The following is a 16,156-nucleotide window of genomic DNA, read 5'->3' as shown; positions in this document are numbered from 1 at the left end:
ACTTTCTGAGACAGAACCAGGAAGAAATAGAAAATATAAACAGACCATTCAGAAGCACTGAAATTAAAACTGTGATTAAAAATCATCGAACAGGGCTTCCCTGGTGGTGCAGGTGGTTGAGAGTCCGCCTGCTAATGCAGGGGACACAGGTTCGTGTCCCGGTCCGGGAAGATCCCACATGCTGCGGAGCAGCTGGGCCCGTGAGCCATGGCCACTGAGCCTGCGCGTCCGGAGCCTGTGCTCTGCAACGAGAGAGGCCACAACAGTGAGAGGCCCGCGTACAGCAAAAAAAAAAAAAAACATCGAACAAAAAAAGCCCAGGACCAGATGGCTTCACAGGTGAATTCTATGAAACATTTAGAGAGGAGCTAACACCTATCCTTCTCAAACTCTTCCAAAATATAGCAAAGGGAGGAACAATCCAAAACTCATTCTACAAGGCTACTATCACCCTGCTACCAAATCAGACAAAGATGTCACAAAAAAAGGAAACTACAGACCAATATCACTGATGAACATAGATGCAAAAATCCTCAACAAAATACTGGCAAACAGAATCCAGCAGCACATTAAAAGGATCACACACCATCATCAAGTGGGGGTTATCCCAGGAATGCAAGGGTTCTTCAATATAGGCAAATTAATCAATGTGATACACAATATTAACAAATTGAAGGAGAAAAACTATATGATCCTCTGAATAGATACAGAAAAAGCTTTCAACAAATTCAACACCCATTTATGATAAAAACCCTACAGAAAGCAGGGATAGAGGGAAATTACCTCAACATAATAAAGGCCATATATGACCAACTCACAGCCAACACCATTCTCAATGGTGAAAAACTGAAACCATTTCCACTAAGATCAGGAACAAGACAAGGTTGCCCACTCTCACCATTATCATTCACATAGCTTTAGAAATTTTAGGCACAGCAGAGAAGAAAAAGAAATAAGGGGAATCCAAAACGGAAAAGAAGAAGTAAAACTGTCACTGTTTTCAGATGATACTATACATGATACTATACATAGAGAAGCCTAAAGATGCTACCAAAAGACTACTAGAGCTAATCAATGAATTTGGTAAAGTAGCAGGATACAAAATTAATGCAGAGAAGTCTCTTTCACTCCTCTACACTAATGATGAAAAATCTGGAAGAGAAATTAAGGAAAGACTCTCATTTTCCACTGCAACCAAAAGAATAAAATACCTAGGAATAAACCTACCTAAGGAGACAAAAGACCTGTATACAGAAAGCTATAAGACAAATGATGAAAGAAATTAAAGATGATACAAACTGATGGAGAGATATACCATGTTCTTGAATTGGAAGAATCAACACTGTGAAAATGACTATACTACCTAAAGTAATCTACAGATTCAATGCAATCCCTATCAAACTACCAATGGCATTTTTCACAGAACTAGAACAAAAAATTTCACAATTTGTATGGAAACACAAAGATCCCGAATAGCCAAAGCAAACTTGAGAAAGAAAAACGGAACTGGAGGAATCAAGCTCCCTTACTTCAGACTATACTACAAAGCTACATTAATCAAGACAGTATGGTACTTGTGCAAAAACAGAAATAGAGATCAGTGGAACAGGATAGAAAGCCCAGAGATAAACCCACACACATATGGTCACCTTATCTTTGATAAAGAAGGAAGAAATATACAATGGAGAAAAGATACACAAAAATAAACTCAAAATGGATTAAAGACCTAAATGTAAGGACAGACACTATAAAACTCTTAGAGGAAAATATAGACAGAACACTCTATGACAGAAATCACAGCAAGATCGTTTTGACCCACCTCCTAGAGAAGCAGAAATAAAAATAAACAAATTGGACCTAATGAAACTTAAAAGCTCTTGCACAGCAAAGGAAACTATAACCAAGATGAAAAGACAACCCTCAGAATGGGAGAAAATATTTGCAAATGAAGCAACTGACAAGGGATTAATCTCCAAAATATACAAGCAGCTTATGCAGCTCAATAACAAAAAAACCCAAAAAACCCAATCAAAACATGGGCAGAAGACCTAAATAGACATTTCTCCAAAGAAGATATACAGATTGCCAACAAACACATGAAAGGGTGCTCAACATCACTAATCATTAGAGAAATGCCAATCAAAACTACAATAAGGTGTCACCTCACACTGGTCAGAATGGCCATCATCAAAAAGTCTACAAACAAGAAATTCTGGAGAGGCTGTGGAGTAAAGGGAATCCTCTTCCACTGTTGGTGGCAATATAAATTGACACAGCCACTATAGAGAACACTAGTGAGGTTCCTTAAAAAACTAAAAATAGAACTACCATACAACCCAGGAATCCCAGTACTGGGCATATAGCCTGAGAAAACCATAATTGAAAAAGAGACAGGTACCCCAATGTTCATTGCAGCTCTATTTACAATAGCCAGGACATGGAAGCACCCTAAGTGTCCACAGACAGATGAATGGATAAAGAAGATGTGGCACATATATACAATGGAATATTACTGAGCCATAAAAGGAAACGAAATTGAGTTATTTGTCATGAGGTGGATGGACCTAGTGACTGTCATACAGAGTGAAGTAAGTCAGAAAAAGAAAAACAAATACCATATGCTGACACATATTTGGAATCTAAAAACAACAAAAAAAATTGGTTCTGAAGAACCCAGGGGCATAACAGGAATAAAGATGCAGAAGTAGAGAGTGGATTTGAGGACACGAGGGAGGGGGGAAGGGCAAGATGGGATGAAGTGATAGAGTGGCATGGACATATATACAGTACCAAATGTAAAATAGATAGCTAGTGAGAAGCAGCCACATAGCACAGGGAGATCAGCTCAGGGCTCTGTGTCCACCTAGAGGGGTGGGATAGGGAGGGTGGGAGGGAGATGCAAGAGGGAGGAGATATGGGGATATATGTATACGTATAGCTAATTCACTTTGTTATACAGCAGAAATTAACACACCATTGTAAAGCAATTATACTCCAATAAAGATGTTAAAATAAATAAAGAAATTGGTAAGTCATATGCTACAATGAAAACTAAAAAAAAAAAAAATAGAGCCAGGTAAGAGGAATCTGTTGCTTCTGGTGTAGGAGGATTGGACGTTAAATAGGATGACCAACTTTCCAATAGTTATGGTCCTTGGTTACATTGAAACTTCTCTCTAGTCTATGAGAAAGAAGTTGTATCTCTCTGATCTCTCTGTAATAGTCTTAAATTATTAGGATTAATGAAACAATTTCTATGGCCCTGGATTAAAGTGCAATCTCTAGAGTTCCTAGGGAGCCACCAACTCTCTAACACTGGAACTGACATAAAGATAACTTGGGTCCAGACACACATTGTCTTATTTTAGCTACTTTTGAGAAATGGAAGTAGGTAATACATCCTATATATTATATATTGTATATATATGTATGTGTATATATGTATATATATATGTGTGTATATATATATATATATATATATATATATATATATGTTTTTTTTAACCCTGGGTGGGAGAGAAGGCAAATGGTGGAATTGGGATTTTATAATCTCTTGAACCTCAGGTTTATTGATTTCTTCCTATAACATATAAGGAGATAAAAGGGTATTATACTATATTTTCAAGTAATATTGCTCTCAAAAAGACACCCACCTTTCCTCCATCAGCATTATACTCTTTTTCATCACCTTCCAAGAGCCTGGCTAGTCCAAAATCCGTAATTTTTACATGGTTTGGAGATTTCACTAAGACATTACGGGCTGCCAAATCCCGATGAACAAGCCGTCTTTCTTCCAGGTACATCATTCCCTGAAAAACACCAAATTCCCCAGAGAGTCAGTTAATGCCTATGCTTTTGTGTTGTCAAAAAAGGCGTTTCCTAGCGTTCAGTTGCAAGTGCTTGATTTCTCTAAGTAATGGCAGAATCTGAGAATATTTTCAAAATTATGGAAAATGTGGAATTAAAAAAGCAAACCACAAATAGCTTTTGGCCTTTTTCCCACTAAAGCTCTGTAAAGCAGAATGAACTACCTGCATATGAGCTAAATGTTTGATCATTTTTTCCCAGATACTTTATATTCTTTTGCAAACACTTTCATTAGTGAGGTATGCAAATGTCTTAGTAGATAAGCTAACATGTACTTGGACTGACCCACATATTCTTAATTGTTTTCTCCTCAATAACTTCTGTTTCATGTCATTTTCCCCCATACACCGGCTCCAAACAAATGCAGCTCTCCATACTTTTCAGAAGTATTTCATATGAAGGTTTAATGGAGGCAAATTCACCTTTATAGGTTCTATCAAGTCTGAAGAATCATATTATTCTTATTAATTATGCAAAAAAATGAAGTTTGCCCTAGGGGCATTAAAAGCCTATAATTTAAAAAATAGCTTTGATGACATTAGTAGTCATTATGAGAATCCACAAGTAAAATTACATTATTTATAATGACCCTTAAGTTAGCCTTTAATATGTTTTCTTCATAAAACATATACTGTAATTAAAAATAAAACATTGCTGATCACCAACAAGAGAGAAACTGGCTCTTCCCTCAATATACACACACACATCTACACGTATATGTACATATACACATGTATATATATGTGTTATATGTGTACACAACATATATATTAAAATATATATAAAAAATCATCCATAGAAACAATAATTATTAATTGTATTTCATCAATAGAGAAACCAAGAGTCATGAACCACTAGCCTTAACTAAAAGGTTGATGTAAAACCAAGGAAATGAACCCAGAGGCCCAGATTAGAATGAACATCCTTTGTTTGAGTGAACATATGTTTTGTTGAAGAGTTAGGGAAAATTCTATATTTGAGGATTTCAGTGGTAAAAACAAGTCAGAAGTGTTATAAAATGGTTGAAGTATGCTCTCATGCCCATTGCAAATCAGTGATGCTGGCAGTTAACATTACAACTGCAGGACTTTGAAGGATTAACGGTTTCTGATATCAAAACAAAAGCTGTGGTAAACAGAGACATAAATCACAGAGGTCCAAAAATTATGAACCGTCTACCAGGTATAGTGGAAAGGGAATATTGCTTCAAACAGCATCATGAGCCAAGCACTATATAAATGCCCATTAAACACAACCAGTGGAGATACTGCCTGATATGGTGCAATCAGTCAGCAGTTGGGTGACATCATATGTATTAGTGTTTTCTGATATCAACCCACAACTGGGATTTATGGGGTTCTTTCACTCTTTCCTAAACAGTGCTTTGTCTTTGATTACGCCAAATTGGAAATTTTTAGAATAAAGTGAAAACAAATAGCCCTTGCCTGTTTTAAAAGATAAAAAAAATAGACTTATTGCCTTGGAGGTAAAGTATGTTCAATAATTTTGTCCCTGTAGGAAGTGTCCACAAAAAACAGTCATCATTCTCTTTCTTACCATCTTCATAACAGAATATGTAAAGAGTATTGGCAACAAATTAATATTCAGATCCACACATACTTACAGAACACATACTGTATGCCAATCACTGTGCTAGATATCAGAAAGACAGAACAGAGTCAGAGAAGGTCTGTGCATTAAAGGAGGACAGAAGCTCATTAGTAAAGTGGGCACATATGGAGTATAAACTTGAATGGATCAGTGATGCATGTAAGGCATTTAAGGAGAGCTGTATTTTGAGGACCATCTGTAGTATAGCTTAGCAAGTATGCATGAGCGGGGAGGCTTCAGAGAGGTACTGAGGCCTAAGTATGGTTTGAAGGGTGGATGTCCATCAGTTGGACAAGATGAGGGAAAAATTGCAGTTAGAGAGAACAAGCACAGGGTCATCAATAGCATAGTGTACTTGGACAAAGGTATATAATTCTGTATTTCTAAGCATTATGTATATGGTGAGTGGTGAGCCTGAAAAGGTAAGAAGAGGCTAGATCCATGAGGGGCCCCTTATATGTCATGATAGAGAATTTGAACTTCACATTTTATGCAGCATTCAGTGTGGTGATGCAGGAGTTTTTTTAAAATGGAGAGTGACACAATTATCATTGGAGCCTTGAAAACATCACCAGGTGCCAGTAGAGAGGATGGATTGCACACAGATATAGCTAGAGTCAGGAGTCTGCCACACTACAGAAGAAAACTGATGAGAGTGAAATAAAGGTTGTAAATTGACCATCCATGAGTTGTATCCATTTTTCCCTGTTTTTTGTTCCCACACTGAGAAAGTTTCACACATCCTCTTTAGCTGGTTACTGGCTATACTCCATTAAAGGCATCTGGTCCCCAGTTTGCCAGGGTCCTACCACTTACTATCACTTTTCAGGAATTCTGCTTTTATTATTTATGATAATCATCCAGCTCCTACATGCATGAATGTCTGAATCTTCAACTAAACTAGGCCAGAAGGAACTAGGGAGAGAACAATTTCAAGGTACATTTATAAAATAAAATAACCATCCTTGGTAAATGACTGAACAATGAAGAAGAGACTAAACTGAGAATAAGTCTATGCTTTTGACTTTTGTAATTTAGATAATGTAATTTAGATAATCATTTGGATAATGATTCCCTTAACTAGATATTATCCTAATGTAAATATATTTAAGAAATATATACTCTACCAGTAAGGAACTAATATTCACCAAGGAACTTAAGACTCTAAAGTCACATTCTACAGTATAAGCAAAGCCTCAAAAACTCCAAAAGATCTTTGACAGTCTATACACAAAGCCTCAGGAGGTGATAGACTATCCTGAACCTCAATACTATTTGTCCGTAAAAAAGTATTTTCTTCAAAATAATGAGAAATAAATTCAGGAAACCGGATGATAAGCTCTATTGTTTCTCCTAGCCACCTGACCATGATCAAAAGAAATAAAAACAGAAGCATCCACCTCCTTACCAAACCATCAAAATACATTTGTATGGTTGCTTTGTAACAATGAAACATCATCGTACAAATGCACACTTTCAAATCATTAATTATGACTGTCATCTTAGTCCTACTCTCACACCCTGAATTAGAGTGTTGAATTCTATGTATTGCTCACAATAGGTTTCTCCACATCACAGTCATTGAAATAGGATTTTCTTACCAGAAGATCTCATTAGAATCACATTCTCTGGTAAATTCCTTCAAAGTAAAATCACTCCTTAAATCAGAGTGTGATGAGATTAAGGAGGAAGACAGTTATTAGAACAAAAATAAACTGGATGAAGTCCCATGAAGTCTGAAGATGATAGAGGGATACTGCATTGGTTGAAAAGGATCCTCTTACTCTGCCCTGTAGCGATTCCCATGTCCTTGCCATGCCAGCTCAGGTGGAGTACATGATGGGAATACGAACACTGACAACCTCAGCTAACCTTGACTGATTCTTAGAATGCGGCAGGCACTAAACTAAACACATCTACATTAGTACGTTAACTTAATCCTATAGACGCATACTACTTTCATCTCATTTTAAATATGAGAAAACCAAGGCTAAGAGAGGTCAAGTTACTTGCTCCAAGTCATCTATTTAATGAGTGGTAGAACCGGGATTTGGTCCCTTGGTGTGGGACTTAAAGTCTGCATATTTAAGCTTATCTTATCTCTTGATGGGTCACCAGGTAGTGTGGGTATATAGAAATTAATGTACACAGTGATGTCATATAGTTTCAAAAGATCCTAGTACTTTTGCAGAAAAAAATGAAATATTATCAAATGCTTCTATGAACTCAGGGCATAATGAAGGTGACTGACATGTTTGTATTTATATTTAAAACTCAGCTAACTTATAGAATCTTTTATAATTTAGCAGGAGTTTAAATTGTGTAAATTGGAAACTCAGTTCTTGCTTTGACCACAGGGTATGCAGGATGGTGGAGTGGGTTTGAGAATAGATTCTGGAGTTGATTGCTTGGCTAGAACCCCAGCTCTGCCATGCTCTTGCTGTGTGACTCTAGCAAGTTAATAAACCTCTCTGTCACTCATCTTCTTCCTCTCTAAAACAGCCATAATAGCACTTATCACAAAGGTTGTTTTGATGATTAAATAGTATGTAAAGCACTTAAGGAGTAAGTGGCATGTAATAAGCATAGAACATGCAATGCTGTTCCACGGATATATATCAACAGTCCTACTGCATAAGAATCACTTACCCTCATTAACTTGAATTGCCTATTTCAGAAAATCTGTGAACCTCAACTAATATATCACAGTGGGTGTTCAATAAATTTTTGCAAATGGTGATACATATACCCATTACCTGCCCATCATTATTAATGTGTGGCTACAAATTTCGGAATAATTACTGTTCGAAATATTATTTTAATAACAATGTACCTGAGGGTGCTGTCATATAAGGAGAAGGAAAAATTAAAGAATCTAATAAAAGATTTGGTGCTTTCCATAAACATATCACATATTCAGGAATTTGGTGAAGATAAAGGTCATAAACAAGATAGGTCAAAAAATGTTCAATGCTGCAGGATGTTTTCCATGGGTGAATAAAATAGTAAATTTTCTGTACCAAAGAATCTGCCTTTTATCACTCAGCGCTCAGGGGCATTCTGGGTGGAGGTATTTTCGGGGCATTTTGTCTACTTCTTGATCCAAGTGCTGCAATTCTGATTTTACTCAAACTACTCAGAATTTACTATCACCACACCACTCAGAACTTTACCATTTTCATACTTGCTCTAAATGCCTTAATGAGTTTTCAAGACTGCTTACTTACTGTTTTGCTCATACCTCTTACAATATGCATCAATAAACACAAACTCGCTAGGGAAAGTCAAATTTTACTCTTGACCTTCAGGAATGTACTTTAATACAAAATCCAAGGATAATTTTATTACAACTGAATTTAAAGTTTTAATCTCTGGTTAGAATTGACTCATATAAACTGCTCTATGGAAAAAAAATCAGTGACTGACAATTTTAAAATATTGGTATCGATGAACACCTAGCAATGACCTTCTTTTCAATCTTATGATATTGACTCACAGCTGTCTAGCAAAAATGCTTCATGATTATGCTTTAATCCAACGTTAAAATGCATTCTGCCCAGCTGCAGGAAGCTAACGGAAGTCAAGAGAGACCAGACTATTTCTGACAATAAATATTTGCTTCCCATATATAGGCCAGGCGACATTTTCATCAAACACGTGTGTGGAGCTAAAAATTTCAAGTTGTAGTCAGTTCTCATAGGCATTAATCTCTGGAATTAGCAAGAGTACATTTTTTTTCTGTTTTCATTCTAATAACCTGAAGCTTTCTGAATAACAGGAAGCTTCAGGAAAACTACCTTCAGATGAAAATCACTCCTCTTTTCTAGCTTTCCTTCTGAAAGCAATTGTACCCGTGAGGGGAAAAAAAAAAAATCTAACTCTAATGCTCTCTACTATTAGGGCTGAAGATATGAGCATGTTCAAGGGAAGAAAAAGACCTTTTTGGATGAAGTGACTGACTTTATCCAAATAGTGCATGGAGAGAAACTAAGGGGGCTCTGTAATTGAATCAACTATGAAGTCTTTTCAACCAGCCAAAGCTGGTTCATGGCACAGAAGAAAGAACACAGAACTTAGTGTTGCAAGAGAGAAGAAGTCCCAGACAGGCTGCTCACAAGATTTATGACCACAGGTACTCAATTCGCCTCTTCTATAAAAGTCACAAATTGGCCTAAATGATCTCTGAGGTGTTCTCTAGCTTTAAATCTTTATTCCATGATGGAACTGGAAAATATATCTATCTAAAATATTAAGTGGTGGCCAATAATAAACACAGATAACAGTAAAGAAGGAGGTAGAGTAGATGTCTCCCTTCAAATGTTTAGGAAGAACGGTGAACACATTTTACTAAAAGTCAGTTTAGTGCATCTGATGTTTAAACCCTGGCTACTTACTATCTGTGTGATCGTGGTCAATTTATTTGTGTTTCCTTTTCTTTATTCGTTAAATGGGGATAATAATAGTATCTACCCTGAGGATTGTCTTGAGGATTCAATGCCTTAATGTTTGTAAAACACCTAGAACATTCAATATTCTAAGATACCATGTGTTAAATAAATGATCTCAAATTCATCCTTCTGATGAAAAATACAATTCAACCAGTATAAGAGAAAGAAAAGGCAGCCAACTAAAACACCTACTGATTACTCGGCACTGTTGGGTGTGGTGACTTCTCTTTCTCATTCTATTTGTCCCTGAATGTTCTTCCTCTTATGCTGCTCAGGAAGAAAAGCAGATTCACATGGTTGTCCCAGACTGGCTTGCCATTAATACTGCAGTTTAATTCTCACATTTTCCAACTGCACCTATGATCTTCAAGAGACTTGGTCAGGTTGCAGTTCTTAAGAAGATTTTGCAATATTGAGGACAACTGAATTTCCATCATTTTAATAGTGTGTAGTGAAAACATTATTGGTTGCTATTTGAAATACATCTTTCAAATTTAGTTCCAATAATATATTTGTGTGTGTGTGTATGTGTGTGTGTATCCATACATGCATGTAGTAGATACTATGGTGTGCCACCCAGAAATCTCTTCAGGCCCAAGTTCTCCTAATCTCAGCTTCTGGGAGTGTTGACTGCTGAGGGCTCTCATCTTGGCTGCTTTTGTTTTGAGGCAGTGACACCCGCCAACCCAACTACAAGGGGAGCTGCTTTGCCAGGGGTTCATCCTCTCACCGGAGGCAGCCCACATCCAATAATTTGTTGATGTTGGGTTACAAAGGCCATACTTCTCTTGACAACTATGAAGAGCTCTTCTAATTCTGGGACACCCCATGGGATTGAATGATTCCTTTGTTGTAGTTTTATCATAGCTGAACTTTTCCTTCTACCTAATACTGCTTTTTCACTGTCTGATAGGTGTTGTTCTTGAGAACACTTAAGAAAAACTTCCTACATGCAAACTTTTCTCAGAGATTGTTTTCTAGGAGCCAACCTAAGGCAATGTGTGTGACTTGTTTTCTTTTAGGATCTCAAGTACTCAGGATTTTAAGCTAACCACACGCTATAATTCATGCACACTATGATCATTGTTTCCCTCTATCCTCTACATCAACCCCATTCTTTATCCATCATAAATACCAACAATAATGTTTTTAATACATATCCTTTCAATCTATCATCCGTATGTTTATTTCTTTTTATCCATATTTTCTAACAAGTGCTTTGTGTTATTTCTAATATATAAATAGTATTGTGTATTAAATAGGATCATGTTTTACTCATTAGGCTTTTTTTAGATTCAAACATGTTGCTATATGTAATCCAGTTCTCATAGCTGCACTGAATTATACATATGAATTCACAGACATATACACTTGTATAACACAGGCATGCACTGTCAGTTGTCTATTCCCCTATTGAAGGGTACCAAACTTAACTCCATCTCTTTGACACTGCAAACAAGACTGAATTGAACATTAATACTATTTGTAAAATGCTATAAATTGGCTTCACAACATAAATTATCTGCTATTTAGTACTAATTTCAGTGTAGGAGAATCTAAACAAACAATAATAGTAATAGTCACTGTGGAAGATACAACATGGAGCGATTTCTTGTTAATTGAGAACACTGAAACCACATGGGAAAGACAAAACATAACTGTGTATATTATCATTATATATGTTTGTACCTATTAAATAGTTGACTTTTATTTACACACTCGGTGCCAGAGGACTGTTTTAAGTGTTATATATACAGGAATTTACAAGAACTCGATGAGATCTCTGCTACTATTATTCCCATTTTAAGATGAGGACGCTGACACACAGAGAAGTAAAATAACTTGCCCAAGAGTGATAGCTAGTACATGGCAAAGCCCAGAAGGACCAAGATTTGAGTGCAAGCAGCTTAACTCCAAAGGCAACAATCTTAACCATTATTCTATATGACCGTAGGTATCAACAGACTATATAAAACCATATATAAAACTAAAAAAAGACAGTATATACAAGTGAATTGCTGTTATATAGACAATAAATGCTCTAAGAGTTCAACCAAGAGAAAACTCTTGTACATAATACTCATTTAAAACTTATAAACAAACTTTAGTTTTTCTGGGTTTCCTAGGACAGTACCTCTGGAAGCACTTTATAAACCAACATTTGTGAATTCAACTATATACTTTCAACAATTTGAAGATTCCCTGGCATTTACCTGGCACTCAGTACATGTTTGTGGTTGGATTAAATAAACAATAAGACCAAAAGTTTGAAAGGCTGTCCAGACAGTAGCTTTTTCTTTGCAATGTAAATAGAACAAATGTAAAATCTGTGATATTTATGACAGGAAGGAGGAAAACAAACCCTGCAACAGTTAGGCCAAACCCCAGATGGTAATATTAGAGTACCAAGGAATGTGAATGAGGACACTATTTAAAGATTCCTGAGGTTGGCAGGGGTAACAGAATTTTTTTCTTCTTGTTTCCTACAATTTCTTCAAATATTTCTTCAGAAATTTTATTTACCACCTTTCGCAAGCTTTTGAAAATTTCCATTGGAAGAATTTGCAGAACAGCCTCCTTGAGACTCAAAATTTCTCTTAAAGAAACAACAAAATGAAAACAATAAAATTAATAAACAAAAAGAGTAAGTTAAAAAGTATATGTGAGAAGCCACTGCTTTCCTACTAAATAAATTACAGGTGAAAAGCTCATCTGCCTAGATCAAGAGAATACTAAACATGCTACTGTTCTCCCCTCTCACTGACCTCTTGTCAATATGATTACAGATGGGAGGAGTGAATCGTATAGTGTCCATACTCTCTTAGAGAAGTAAGCCTAAAATGGATTACTTCTACTCCTTAGGCAGCTGATCAGTAAAGATGTGGATTGTAGTGAGAACAGATATGTCTGTGGGTTGTAGTAGTTATCCTCTGTGTCTCTTCAGAAATTAATTAAAAATAAATGAAGTGTGCAACCTATTAACACAGCTACCTCTAGATCAACAGAGAGAAACTGAGCCTTTCTCTGAGCATACATATTATGCAAATACATTCAAACACTATAAGGAGGCCTTAGTTACAACCAAACAGAAACAGATCATTTCTAATATTCTCTAATTTCACAGAATTGAATGCTACTGGCTGGAAACCATAAAGTTCAGTGGGTGGGAATACGTATGCCATAGTTTCCTTCTTAGGACAATTATATCAATTTTTATGAGGTATTCTCTTTACAAAGCAAAACTTTTGCCATAATACAAAACTAAAGAATCTCAATAACTATTTTCCTGTGTGGTATATTCACATATGAGCCTTGGCAGCTGAGTTTATTGATAACTACTGAATATTTTTAAATAAGTATCTTCCCATGGAAAAAAATGTAAAATTCCTAGAACACTAAAAGCTCTCATGTGATTTGAGCCAATTTAGTGTCTACATGTAATATGTGTCATTCAATCCAATTCTGCCTCTATCTTATTTGGATGTCAATGGACTTGGTCCATCTATGCAAATGCTTACCCAGCACATGTAAAACTTGAAATGGTGTACCATACGTTCCCTCTGAAAGTCACCTAGCTACTTCCCAACACTTCCTCTGACCCCTGCTCCTCTTACTCAGGGGCCTTCCTTCTCAAAATCTTCAGAAGGATCTGAACCACAGCTTCCAGTTTACAACTCAATCCACTGTTGATTTGGAAGCCCATGTCCTTGTTTCAACCTTTGTACTCTCCCTCTGACAGAATGCTAGGACTTTATCTCTAGTCCTAGCATAAGGACATAAGAGAAAGCATATACCCTGAGAAAACCATAATTCAAAAAGAGTCATGTACCAAAATGTTCATTGCAGCTCTATTTACAAGAGCCAGGACATGGAAGCAACCTAAGTGTCCATCAACAGATGAATGGATAAAGAAGATGTGGCACATATATACAATGGAATATTACTCAGCCATAAAAGGGAACAAAACTGAGTTATTTGTAGTGAGGTGCATGGACCTAGAGACTGTCATACAGAGTGAAGTAAGTCAGAAAGAGAGAAACAAATACCATATGCTAACACATATATATGGAATCTAAAAAAAAAAGGTCAGAAGAACCTAGGGGCAAGACAGGAATAAAGATGCAGACCTACTAGAGAATGGACTTGAGGATATGGGGAGGGGGAAGGGTAAGCTGGGACAAAGTGAGAGAGTGGCATGGACCTATATACACTACCAAACGTAAAATGGATAACTAATGGGAAGCCGCTGCATAGCACAGAGAGATCAACTCGGTGCTCTGTGACCACCTAGAGAGGTGGGATAGGGAGGGTGGGAGGGAGACACAAGAGGGAGGAGACATGGGGACATACATATATGTACAACTGATTCACTTTGTTACAAAGCAGAAACTAACACACCATTGTAAAGCAATTATACTCTAATAAAGATGTTAAAAAAATAAAAATAGAAAAATAAAAACAAAAACTAAAAAAAAGAAATACCTGCTTTATACCTTGGCTCATTTTCTATCCCAACATTACCATAGAAGAAGAAGATATCATCGCATACCTATAACATGAGGATGGTTTAGCTCTATTTAAACTGATAAGTTGTATTCTGAGTTTCTGCTGTCGTCATAGGCTTGGGGATACATATGGTGTCACAGTAATGACACAAATTTCACTGTTTCTTGGACCAACCTGCTGGCAGAGCACTTATTGCTACTTGCCCCTTTGAAGCCTTTTCCAGATATTTCTGGGGTTCCCAAGGGAGCCTGCAGATGTTCATAAATACTGTCTTGCTTCTTTTTCTCAGGGCTGTTCAATGATATATTCAGTCATTAAACCTTAAGCTGGAGCCGCTGTGGAAATGCTGTCTTTGCTGAGGCTGCTATCTCTTTGTTCTTCAGAAGTTGCAGCTTATGATAATTCAAAAGAGTGAATGATGCCTTTCCATCCTCTCCTCCTCACCATGTCAGAGCACCACTGTCTTGTGCACAGCCTTGGTGAAGTGCTCTACCTGCTTCTGAACTCTGCACCATATTTTGCCCCCAGCTCTACCAGTAGATATTGTTGAGACCCTAGCCTCAAAGTCCCCTTCAGAACTTCTTCAGTAACTTCAGCTCCATACTCCTTAAAGAGTGAGACCTAGTCCAAGAGGTAGGCATGGAAAACGGTTACATCCCTCTTTGCTTAACTCTCCTCTCTTTGACCTCATGCACGTTCCATAATTTCATCATCTTCCATTACTCTTCAACACATGCACACATACGCACAAGCTGTCATGTGCATGTCCTGAACCATCTCTCTCCCTTACAGCTGAAAAAAGTCCTCAAGTAACTTGACTCAGCATGTCACTCTTGCTTTTCTTGGAATTCCTCACCTGGAACTCTATGGTCCAAGCCAACCTGAAAATTCTCTTGGCTCTTTTGTCTTTGCACTCACTGTTCCCTTTACCTGTAACACCCCTTCACCACACACTGATACACTCTTCCTACCATGCTTCAGACACAGACCTGGTTAAATCTTAACACTCTGTTAGATCACAAATTAGATGTTATTTCCTCCACAAAGCCTTCCCTCACTCCCAAGTAGATTGTGTCCTTCAATGATATGACCTCAGAAGGTCCAATTTTCCCTATCGACCTCAATCTGTCTATCTGTTTATCTCAAACTAAACCCTGAGATCATCAATCTTGATAAAATAACTTTCTATGTACGGCTAAATCAAAGTCCTTTTATAATGCAGAAAGAACATGCAGTTATATTTATGTTAGTCTGCAACTTCTATGCTAAAGCTTTAGAAATACTACACAGCATATTACACAGTGCTATCAATTTCATGTGAAAGGTAGAAAAAAACCTCAAATATGTCTGATTCCCAATTAAACACTCATCTACTGACATGATTAGTTTGTAAAACTATTTTTAAGATAATTAAGCACCACAGAGAGGAATGGAAGTAGAGAGCTATGTTCTGCCTTGTTCAAAACCTTAAAGATTTAATCTGATCACCTTTCATTCTTTTTCTGCAAACCCTTATGGATTGTGAACTGCTTGGCGTTGTGATGGTGTGCTCCTGCTGAGATGACATAAATCAATTTGACCCTCCTCACATTTACCAATTCCATCACATTTTAGGCAGCCAGTAAATAGTAGTCAATTGATTGATTTCCTCTTCTCCCTTCTGCATCTATTTATCCATACTCCTTCTATTGCCTCTGAATCACCAGGTTAGCAGAGAAGGAACT

General features: G+C 36.9%; 1 protein-coding gene across 1 annotated transcript in view; it reads right to left on the bottom strand.

Moving 5' to 3' along the window:
* The window catches only part of LOC149748524 (receptor tyrosine-protein kinase erbB-4), a 166,504-nt gene that overhangs the window by 46,720 nt on the left and 103,628 nt on the right, over positions 1 to 16,156 (bottom strand). Inside the window, exon 3 of the mRNA XM_089915910.1 lies at positions 3,654 to 3,809. Coding sequence (XP_089772036.1) covers positions 3,654 to 3,809 — 156 coding nt within the window. The remainder of the gene's footprint in view (positions 1 to 3,653; positions 3,810 to 16,156) is intronic.

This window comes from Delphinapterus leucas, chromosome 8, assembly GCF_059928025.1.
Source record: "Delphinapterus leucas isolate spDelLeu-1000000601 "Yukka" chromosome 8, BTC_Dleu_Yukka2, whole genome shotgun sequence".
In the NCBI taxonomy this organism is placed as follows: domain Eukaryota; kingdom Metazoa; phylum Chordata; class Mammalia; order Artiodactyla; family Monodontidae; genus Delphinapterus; species Delphinapterus leucas.
This window is presented reverse-complemented; position numbering and strand designations above follow the sequence as displayed.